General features: G+C 36.7%; 1 protein-coding gene across 1 annotated transcript in view; it reads left to right on the top strand.

Moving 5' to 3' along the window:
• Position 1: 1 nt before the first annotated feature.
• DZIP1 (DAZ interacting zinc finger protein 1) overlaps positions 2–11,841 on the top strand; it is a gene marked incomplete at its 5' end in the record, with an annotated part of 34,863 nt that continues 23,023 nt past the window's right edge. The window contains 7 exons of the mRNA XM_026845615.1: positions 2–433; positions 3,881–3,965; positions 5,484–5,608; positions 8,590–8,751; positions 9,487–9,624; positions 10,043–10,105; positions 11,340–11,480. Coding sequence (XP_026701416.1) covers positions 2–433; positions 3,881–3,965; positions 5,484–5,608; positions 8,590–8,751; positions 9,487–9,624; positions 10,043–10,105; positions 11,340–11,480 — 1,146 coding nt within the window. The remainder of the gene's footprint in view (positions 434–3,880; positions 3,966–5,483; positions 5,609–8,589; positions 8,752–9,486; positions 9,625–10,042; positions 10,106–11,339; positions 11,481–11,841) is intronic.

The raw sequence follows: 11,841 nt of genomic DNA, 5'->3' as shown, positions 1-11,841 counted from the left end.
TCCCGCCTTCCAGTTCCGCGGCCGCCATGAGGGCCCGGACTGGCGGCGGCTGAACGCCGTGGACGTGGGCCGGGTGTCGCGGGAGGGGGACGTGGCGGCCCTGCAGGAGCACCTGGAGCACGTCACCTTCTGCAGCGCCGAGCGGGAGCGCTGCCCCCACTGCCAGGGCCCCGCCGACCCGCTGCTGCTCAAGCTGCTGCGCCTGGCCCAGCTCTGCACCGAGTACCTGCTGCACTCCCAGGAGTACCTCAGCGCCCAGCTCGGCAGCCTGGAGGAGGCCCTGCGAGCGGCCCAGGCCCAGCGCGACCAGCTGGGCAAGGAGGTGGCCCAGCGCTCGCAGGAGATCAAGGTGCTCAGGGAGGAGTGCCGGCGGAGGAAGAAGATGATCAGCACCCAACAGATGATGCTGGAGGCCCGAGCCAGCTACCACCAGGTGAGAGGACAGGTCCTGGCAGCCCGGTCAACCGCACCTTGCCGGCTCCGAGCTCACTGGGGACGGGCGGCAGGGCAGCCCCGCGCTGCTGGGGTGCAGTCGCTTGCTGGGTGAAAGGCTGGATGGAGCTGCAAGGACCTTACAAAAAGGGAATGTATTGCTCGCAGGTGCTTCGCTTTCCATTTGTGTTCCACAGACATTTGGCTGGTATCACAGACATTTGGGAGAGTGCTACATCATCTTTAACAAGCCCTCTTTTAAATAACAAGTGCTCTTTATTCTTGGATTCACTTTTGACACATCTGAAATGTCAGGTACACACAGATACAAAACCTGTGATAAACGTGTTACTGCTTTTTGTTGTTCACTTTCCTTGTCTGTAAGCTACGTGGTCAGAAAACACACAGGGCAAGTACATTGGAACTGGTGCTAATCAGTCTGTGACTTGTCACTTTCCTGCAGTTACATTGTCCAGGCACAAAATTTCTGCTGGTATGTGTGTCTCAGAAGTGACTCGGGCATGACAGTAGAGAGCCCCAGTGGGGTTACAGTGTATTACTCCTCAACAATCTGTTCTTTAAGGGTCTTCTCTGAGAGCCTTAGTACATTGCTGTTCTGACTCTGTGTCATGGCTCTCTGTTTTTTTGGGAGGGGTTTTTGTGTTCTGGGTGTAATAGTTTGATTTAAATATTTTTCAGCTTCAACATTTTCCAGCGAGTTTCAGGAGTGCAAATTGCAGCTTCAGATGTGTTCTGAACTCTAGAAAGTACACTGACTTGACATGATTTCAGGCTAGCTCTTTGTGTTTATACGTTTAAAGTTGCAGGGTTTTTGTTGGGTTTTTTTGTTTGTTTTTTTTAATTCTTGGGATACTGCTGGTCCTGATTGTTTAAATTCTCCATAATCATGGAACAGTTGTGGTACAGAACCAATGCAAGTTTTCTTACAGTAGTACAATCTTATCCCACAGTATGTTACCAATTTCAGTAGGCAAGCAAAATTTAATTTTTTAAGATATCAGCTAAGTTGGCTCAAGTGTTTCTGTAAGGGAAAAGATACATTATACCCCAAAAGTTATAGGTTCATGAGAACCTTGTCTCTGTGCATTAGAGTGTTAGCCTTAAGGACAAGCTGCTGACATGTTATAATTTTTAGAAGTCTTTATGCAACTTACAGATAACTTTGTCTGCCCTGTGTTGCAAGAGAAAACTGATCATATGCATCATTTTATGTGTAAACTTAAATAATTCTCATGCTGTGGTTGCCAGCTAAATGTTACCCAGTTTTCCTGAAATATTTGTAGAATACAACTGTCTCAGTGTAAGCTGAAGAACATGGTAGTGAACGTGGCTCATCATTAATCTTTAGTGGAATTTACAATAAAGCAGAGGTGGAAAACTATTTCCCATTTTTAATTTAATTTCATGTAACTCAAACATCTGCCATCCCTCCTTTTTTTTCTCTCTGGTAGTAAATTCTTGTCTCTATAAGTTATTTAGGTGGGAAAAGTGAATTCAGGGAGTGACATTGGACAGTTCCTGCAGTTCCTAATGTGTTTTCAGTATTCAGAAATAAACTCTTTCTAGGGTTTGTAAACACAGGGCAGCGGTGTGATCAGTAAACAGTAACTGTGTGTTCCTTATCTGTGCCATGATCTTGGCTGATCTGCAGTGCCAGATAACAGGAGTTTTACTGGTGTTCCTGAGAGAGGGTAGTTGAGATTCCATCTCCTCAAATTCTTGGCTGTTTTGCAAACAAGCCTGTAAATAGTTACTTGCCTTTTTTAGTGGAGGTACACTTTGTGTCTAATATAACCATGCATATAACAATTAGATTTAATGCCTCCAGTCCAACCACCAGTGTAAATTTAAACATGAAATACTACTACAAAATGGTACTGGTACCTACAGGTCATAAATTTCAGACTTGTTGGTCCATACCTTCATATGAATAATACAAATTTAATTTTAAATAATAATTTTTCACTTTTTTGATACTTTGTTCACAAATCTAGTATTCTTGTACAATATGTGGGCACAAAGGACACTTGTGACCAACACTGTGAAAAAGTAGTTACAAGAATGTTACATAATTCAAAACCTAAATATTCCCTGTGTTAATACTGTCTTCTGCAGTAAGAGCTTTCTTTCACTACCAGCAAGTCAAACTGACGTGAAATTTGTGCTTGAATGGATAACATTATTTCACAGCCAATTTCATTCTATAAATCATGTGCAATCTGTTACACTGTAAGCTCCCTCTTGGTTGGCAGTAATGCTTTGCTGTCATACTATATTTATTTACTTTGGTTTTATGTTAGCACTTTTTTGCATTTGTCCAACAAAATTTGTCTTAATAATTCATGACTTTAGTGTTTGCTGAAAGATGTGTTTAACAGTGGCAGTGTTTTAAATATTAGATGAAATCTGGGGATTTGATTATGGCAACAAGATCTTTAATCTGTTAAATCAGTCTCTTACAGTCATATCACTTAATAAGGAAAAATGACTCAGCTGACTATTAGTGGTTTGTTAAAATACATTTATTTGTAAAAAAAGTATGAGAAAGAGGTAATGAGTGACCCTACCTAAAGTGATTAGTGGATATGATTCATAGTCTTACCAGTATGTTGCAAAATCCATAGATATAGCTTCTGTCCTTGTACTACCCATCTGTTTTTAATGTTATGAACATTAGTGGAATGTACTTTGAAGGTGAACAAAAAAAAATATTTTAGCATGGGATTCAAATTTGACTTAAAATATAACTTAAAATTCAAAATTTTAAAAAAGTAAAATATAGGTCCAGTAATTTAAACAGTTTTATACTTCAGAAGAATGTTAGGTAGCATGCTAATATGTACACACATACCTTTTCTTGCAAAATGTGTATTGTTACCTGATTTTGGTTGAAATGTCTGATCTTTTTACATATCTATGGTCCTTCTAATATTGTCTTCTTACAACTCACGTATACTCAAACCCATCTTTATTGATTTTTTTCTGACTATATGGTGCTCTCTTCTGCTGTGATACAAAGAGTCATAAGACTACGAGAGCTCATAGTTGGCTGGAGTCAGTGTGTGTTTTGCTGAATAGTGTTGTCTTACTTTTTCCTTATACTTCTCTACCTACCTATATTAAGCTCTTATCTGTGGCTTATATCTGAATTTAAACTTACTTGGTCAGAGTCTTTTGTGCAGAGTTTGTACAGTGCTAGTATAGTGCGATTCTTGCCCATGAGCATCACCAAGAGATATTAAATACCACAAATATTAACTTCAGAGAAATCTGACACCGTCAGAATTTTAGTTGTTATTCTTGTGAAATGGTAACTAATAAAATTCCTACTTTTGACGTCTGGACAAAATGTAATAATCTTAACTGTTATACTTACCAGACAGATGTTACTAGTAATAACTGAAATGTTTTTATTTGTTTTTTGTAGTGTCAGTTTTGTGAAAAGGCGTTTATGAACTATTCGTTTTTACAAAGTCACATGCAAAGGCGTCATCCAGAAGAATCTCAGATTGGTATGTACTTTAATGTTATAAAAAAAATTAAGATAAATAGTTTAGAAAAGTGACAATACAGTGAGGATGTGCAGCCCACGCTTTTCTGTAACTGGGAAGAATGATTTTCACGTTCCGCTTTTAGGTGGCAGATACCAATTAGTGTGAATGCAGGCAACACTGACAAAATGTATTGGGCAACATGTTTGAATCTCTGGAAGATAATTAACAAAGAATTGCATGCCATATTTACGGTAGCTTTTCAAACTAGCATTTTCACCAAACACTTCAGTCAACAGCAGAGGTGTGAGTAAAATAAACAAGTTGTCCTAAGGAAAATAAATTTTGTGAATATATGTGAATTATCAGTACAGAAATAACCCAATTCTCCTGAAATCAGTTTGAATAGGATCAGGCTCTCCTGAACTAAACTGACTGAAATATAGTGAGAAAAAGAAACTGTCAAGAATAATCTAAATTCATGTATCTTTGATAATCTTGGTTTCTTTACCACTGATTTATATACTTTTGCCTCACTTCATTGAGAAATGTTTAGTTTGAAAAACATTGATCTCAAAGTTTGTTTCATTCATCTCTAAATTCTCTCTTTCCACTTAAGCTGCATGCTTATAATTTATTGCCAAGGACTAACAAGAATTGACAATTAGCATGATTAGAAATGATTAAAGGGTGACTAGAAATGAGTTAGGAAAAAAGAGCATTTGAGAGGAGAAAGAGTGGAAAGAATCTAGTGAGGTCTGAACTGCAGCTTGTCGGACAAATAAAACAGCAGGAACAGTGAGAGAGGTCTGAGGAAGCATCTGAGGAAGCATTAATATATTGGAAGAAGAAAGAAACTTGTGCACTTTACTCTTGATAAAAACTGTAGTGGAAGATGCTGCAGAACCAGTTGAACTAATTATCATATAAAGAATTAGTCTGAAATGGCTGTATGTGGGAAGCACTCCGTGCAGTTATTTCTGAAATATCTGCATTGTGCTCAGATTCCCAGATGATGGGCTAGCAAATACTTGGTAAAATGATAAAATGTTTCAACATTAAAGATTGTTATAATTTTTGCATATACTAACATGTTTTATTACAGTGACATTCCTTTTCACTCATTCCAGATAAATAATGAGTTGTATTCCAAATGGCCTCCTTACCAAAGTTATTTAGAATTAATTAAACCAAACAGAATTGAATAATTGAGCTTGTTTGACCATCATACATCCATTTTTTGAGTCTGAGTTGCTTAGATACCTTTCAAATTAGATTGTATAATACTTGTAAACATTTCATAAACTATTTCACATGACAGTAATATTGGTATTTTTTCAGTCTTTGAGGATAATGTTAGCAGTCCATGATGAAGATAATGTTAGCATCTTTGGAGAATTATGGTAGTGGGAGGGGAAATGGTCTATGAGAGTCACACTTCATGAAGATGTTATTGAAGTGCTATAGAAACACATTTGCAGTATTACATTTCCAGAAGTTACAACAAATATTTTAAAAATTTATGTTTCTTTCAAACAGAACAGAAGAGGAAAGCAAACACAGACAAATTGCAGGATGAGATTGATAAACTGAAGGAGCAGTTGCAGCTCACCAAGTCCCAGTTAGAGGCTGAACAACAGGCTAACATGATCAGGTTTTCTAAGGTAATATGTACTAAATAATATGAACCTCTCAAAAGAATTAGTACTTTGAACTGTGTTCTCTCATTTTATAACTGGAACAAAACAAAAATGTATCTACATCTTGCGTGCCTGGCAGCAATGGTGCTTGGGCATTAGAACATATCTCCCACTCGCCCTTCCCATAATTTTGAACATCTGCTTTCTGCTTACTTTTGTTTTAGACATCCTTTAAATGACTACTTAAGACAACACTTTTGTTATCACTTGTCAGTTCTTAAGATAAGTGTGGCCTATACTGAAGCAGATAAAACTGCCTTGCTGTGGTGAAATATAAGCTATTTTTAATATTATGATATTTTGTGATGATTAAATGTCTCTTACATATGACTGATTTTATATGTGACTTTATAAACTGAGTAAGATTTATTCTTTGCTTGAAGAAAGCAGTCAAGGAAGAAAGATTGAAAAGAAACAAAGCAATCTAGACCTCACATGTTGGTCTTGAAATGCTTAGAATTTGGTTGACCAGAGAGTCAAAGCAGAAAGTAATCTTAGCTACTGCTGTGTAAATAAAAAAGCTTAAACCAGAATGATTTAAAAGCTGTAATTATTTGCTTGTACTCACATGCAAGGCTTTATTTAGGATGATACTGAGTCTTGCAGTAGTGCTTACTAGCTCATAAAGAGAAAAAAAGTCTTGAAGTTACTTGTTTCTGGTTTGTTAAATTGATAATTGGGGGAGGGGGGGGGTTGTGGTTCACTAAGGAGCAAATTCTTGTCATAAGAGACACGATACTTCTAATGATTCATTTAGATGTTGAACTTGGTATTGCAGTTTGCCCAGTATCACATTCAAAAGCAGGTTTTTGTGGCTGTTAACATAACCTGTGAGAACCGTGTCTTAATAGATCACCCAATATTCAGAACTTCTTAGTGGATTTTGAGGATCTTCAAGCATAAACCATTAAGTCTGGAAAGGAACACTACATTTTTAATTTAAAGGGAATCAACAAAACATCATTACCGTTATTTTCTTCCTTGTTTTCAGAGCAGAAGCTGGTCTTCTGTAAAACATGCAGTGTTTCTTTTCCTGAACACAGCTTCAGTCTCTCCTTTCTTCAGTCCTCCTGTTCCCCTCTTCCCAGGACCCTTCAGCTTCTTGGTTTTCTTCCATTTTCAAAATTAACTGGATGACCAAATGCAGAATGTGGGTAGCATTTCACCTAGGAGTGCAAGCCGGGTCAGCCTAATGAGCCTTGGCCCTGTGTGGACGTCTCCTAGGTATTCTACTCATTCATTCTGTGCCTCAGTTTTGAGAGGTATATCTATAACATATTTCTCCTGCCCCTGAAGCATTGTTTTTCTTATGAGATGGAACTTGGAGTATTCATAACAGTGCAGTGTAGAATTTTTTGGTGCCTTAGGGGCCCATTTTGAAGTCACTTGTCTTAGCTGGGACTCCTAAGTACAAGGGGACTGCCTGAAATGTCCTGAAGCTACAGCTTGCAGTGTTACACAACAAGAAGCTTTCAAAGCTTCTGTGTTTTTCTGGGATGTCAGGGAAGATAGAAATGCGAAGTGTGACTGATTGCAGTTTGTCTGCCATGACTGACATCCGCTGTCAATTCAGGTATCATTATGTTGTTGTCTTTTGATTGAAAGAGCAGGAGATCTTTACCCTCTGATTTGTTGAGGTTTTTTTAGGAGAACCACTACTAGAGGGATTTGGATAAAAATTTTCATGCTTCCAGTTCTTGGTCCCTTCCACTCCTTTGAGGTGAAAGGGTACAGAAGATCTGTTCTTCGTAAGTGTACAGTGATTGCTTGTTATAGTTAGAGAACAAATTCAGAGTGAATGCTGTGATGGAAAGATGTAGGGGTTGCCTAAAAAAGTGTATATATTCTGGACAGTGAAATGCAGGACTTTGAACAAGTTGAGAACTATACAAAAATGAGTAACTAGGTAGTAGAATGATAAAAGTAATTCAACAGAGAAAGGGAAAAAATAATTCTAACTTCATCTACAAAGTGATGGGCTCTGAGCTGAGTGTTATTACTGAAAGGCAAGATCTTAAGGTTGTGATACATAGTTCCAGGGAGATGTCAGCCCAGTGGTTAGTAGCAGCCAGCAAAGAAAATCAGAGGCTACAATTTATTCTGAACAATCACTGTGCAAGCCACAGCCTCAATACTGTGTGTAGGTCTAGTCCCTTCATCTTAAAAAGAATATGATAGAGTTATAAAGGTTATGGAGATGGGCTACAAGGATGATCAGTCTGTATTTAGAATGACTGAGCATGCTAAGAGCTGTCAGTCTGAAAAAGAGGCAACAGCTTAGTGGGGATGAAGGCTGAGATACTGATGTCTGCGAAGTCATGACTTACAGAGTGCATAGGTATCCATCATTCACTCTCTTTTCCAGTTCAGGACCTAGCATCTACCAAATGAACCCAGCAGGAGCCAGATTCAAACCAAAAAAAAAGTACTTGGCTCTTCATACAACTTGTAGTAGACCCGAGAAGCTCATTGGAAAAAGGTGTTGCCATTGGTAGGAGCTGACACAACTGCAAGGGAGGACTGCAAAAGTATGTGAGAAATGTATCGAAGGTAAAGTCCTCTGGGCTGAAAACAGCTGGCAGCTTGGAGACTATTAAGGAGAACGTGCCAGTTTGCTTGCCCTGGTATTAACCTTTTCCGCTGATCCGCTTAGGGCTTCTGTGAGAAACAGAATGCTGAACTAGGTGGATCTTTGATATGACCAGGTAAGATCATTCATGTGTTATTCAATGAAAAATAATGAACTACCAGAACTTCTTGAAGTGTACTTATTTTGCTAGCAAAAGATATAGTTTCTACCCCAGAATTCTTCAGAAACTGTTTTTTCATGTTTTTTGAGGTCATAATGTTGCCCATCTAAAGTGACTGCTTTCTACACATAGTTTGGGTGCTTGAATTAGTATTGAATGTGGGGAAAATAACAAATAATGTTTTTAAAATTTCAGGAATGTGAACAGCAAAAATCAAAAGAAGATGAAATTCTGCAATCATTTCATAAATGGAAAGAGGAGGAAAAAGAGAAATTGGCTGATGAAATAGAAAAAGTGAAAGAGATGTTTATGAAAGAGCTTAAGGACTTATCTTCAAGAAATTCGACATTAGAAAATGTAAGTGATTTAAATTTTCTAACATTTTAAGGCATGAATCCCTTATAGTAGATGGTAGTGAACTTCACATATTTGAAATATGATGTAGTCATCTTAGAGGTCTTCTTACAAAACTTCAAAAATAATGGTTGAATGATAGCCATAATTGTAACTTTGTATACTGGTACTTTATTAACATAATTTCATTCTTTTATAAATAGCATTGTTTTAGATGAATGTATTATGCCTTCAGCAAAAGTCAGGCTTTTTCTTACTCCTCACCTTTGAGTGCCTGTTTATAGATTGGTAGGTTACTATTGCTGTATGTTAGGCATCCATTATACTAATATTCTTGTAACTGGCATGGAGGGGACTAACCTCTGCATTATATTCCTGACAGAGGAACTGCATGTGTTTTCAATAGATACTCTGGAAATGCTTTCCAGAGTTTTGACTATAAAGAGAATTGTAAAAGTGTAGGTGGGTCAAAAAACATATATATACAGTATTACCAGAGCATCTTATATTTTGTAGCTGCTAGTTGCTGAGTATATTTGCAAGGTATGTTTATGTTAAATGTGTATATTAATTATTACATGAAATTTGATAAATGCTGAGCTCATGAGAAATGTGAGAAGTGTCTGATGCAGTCTTTGTGTAGTTATGTTTAAAATAAATTTTGTATTAAATGACAGGTTTAGAAAACAAAATCTGTATACATGTTCAGGTCTTCATTTTTCCCCCTCCTTCATTTAGCAACTGTTAGAATTACAAAAGTCCAATATGCAACAAAAATCCAATTTAGGGACGCTTAAAGACAGCCAAGAATTTACAGAAGAGAAACCTCAGAGTCCTCAGGATTATCACAGTGTGGTTAAACTTCTTGAAAAACAGGTACATGTAACTTTTAATGTATTGCTTTTGACAGGCTACTTGTGTTCTTTTCTTTTTTTTTTTTTTTGTTTTATATCTCTGATTTTAAATCTGTAGGTAAAACTCTCATCCCTCTCACTGTCTAGAATGGCTATCTTTAAAGATTTACTACTATTTAGTACAATGTCTGTAATGGAAATCAAGGAATTATTTCCCTTATCCTTTATAAATATTTATTTATTGATATTCTTTATTACTAAACTGGAATTTTCCACTTTCCAATGTGAAAAAAAATGTTAAGAAACTTTCTGACGGGATTTGTCATCCTGTGGCTGACAAGTAAATGGTAATGTGTTACCAGCAAGAAATAAAGCTGTGTATATTGAACTAAATGGTAATGTGTTATTAACAGGAATTAATATTGATTTCCTCTATGCAGGAAAGTAAGTGGACATCTAGAATACAAGCCCTTCATCATGACCATGAGACAGAAAAGTCCCTGGTAAGTGGCACAGCAAACCACTTAAACTAAAAGGAGACTTTTTATTCTCTTACCCTTTCAGTCATTCTTGATATGATATAATAATCTGTTGGATTAGAAAGTCTAGATATGAAGAGTTTGTAAGAGTATGTCCTCTTAGATGTATTGACTACCTCTGTATTACTGTTATGTAAGTAATCAGTTAAGGCCAGGAATGAAACTGGATTTATCATTTAAGAATCTGACAGACACCTGAAACTGTAATCTTTCTTTTGAAGAGTTTACAACTAATTCTGTAAACACTGTATTATACAGTGGTTTTGTGTTATGTGGATAGGATGGACAGTTGAGATATAACTTGTAAACATGTAGCTTTCATCTACCCTGTACCTTCTGCTACCATGGACCTATGGCATATGTCTCAATCTTTTTTTCTCTTTTTTCTATCACTTCTCTGCTGCCTTTTCTGTTGTAGCTTTCTAATGCAGAATCTGTTCAGCTTTTCCAGGAAAAAACACCATGGCATTTCATTTTGCATCAGTTTATATATTTTACTGTACAAAGCTTTGTTCCTCAGATTTTTTTTTTTTTTTTTTTTTTTTTTTTCTTTCCTGCTTTGTTTCTCTTGCTTCTTTTCCTTTCATTTTCCTTTCATCTGCGTGACCATGTAAGAACTGAGCAGATCATAGTGGTCTGACCAATGCTTCTCCTCCTCTGGCAAGAAAGCAGTGGGGTGGAACCATGGAACATTCCCCAAAAAGGATGTAGTTAATGATACACCCACATACAATGCAAGAATAGAATAAGGGAGGAGTAATGTAAGTATTACTTTTGGGATGGTGCACCTAAAATATTGTTATCTATCTTCTACATTCAGAGCTAATATATTAGGTTTATCATGAAAATTCACATCTCCTTAAATTATTGTTATTTGACACTATTTAAAACCAAATATTTTTATTGGTTGTACGCTTTTTTCCTGCAATCTTATTTTTATGCAATCTCAGCAATGTGTTTGTATGTCCGTTTCTTTGTATTGAGATTTATGTAGTCTTCCTTGTGTAAATAAAAAGTGATCCAGACAACTGTTTTGTAATATATACAAGTCCAAATGAAATCACAAAAGACATTAAGTTTTTGCTGAAAAAAAGGTTAAAAATATTTAAGCATGACACTTGCTTGTTTAACTTTTATAGCATTAAAATATTCTATATAATATTAACATGAAGTTACTTTTCTTCTGATTGCTTTCTAGCTACTATCACAGATTGACAAGCTTAAGTCATCAGTGAGAGAAGACCTGAATAAAAATAACACCTTTTACAAGCGGAGGATAGAAGAATTGGGGCAGAGGCTTCAGGAGCAGAATGATCTGATTATTACTCAGAAGAAGCAGGTCTGTTTTGTGAAGTATTCTATGTCCTAGCATTTGGGTTTTGATACATCTCTAGCTGCATATTTAATATTCCCAATTTGTAATAGTATTGCTGTAGTATTTTGGTTACATTCTGGAAATTATGTTGATAAATAAAAATAGATCTGGAGAAGAGATGTGGGAATGTAAACCAGGAATTAAAACACCATTTAGAAGGGTTAATAAACCAAATTTTTTTAATAAGTTCAACACAAAGTTAAAAGATTACTAGGTTGCAGTCACCAAAGACCTCTACAGATGAAAAATTTCTGATGGTGAAGAGGATTTAATCTACCAGAGAATAATCATAATGAGATTTAGTGTTTGAAAGTACGTGAATTCT

The sequence above is a fragment of the Athene cunicularia genome (genome assembly GCF_003259725.1).
Source record: "Athene cunicularia isolate RWA chromosome 1 unlocalized genomic scaffold, athCun1 chr1_part1, whole genome shotgun sequence".
NCBI classification, from domain to species: Eukaryota; Metazoa; Chordata; class Aves; order Strigiformes; family Strigidae; genus Athene; species Athene cunicularia.
Note: the sequence above shows the minus strand (reverse complement) of the source record. Positions and strands in the feature narration are given on the sequence as shown.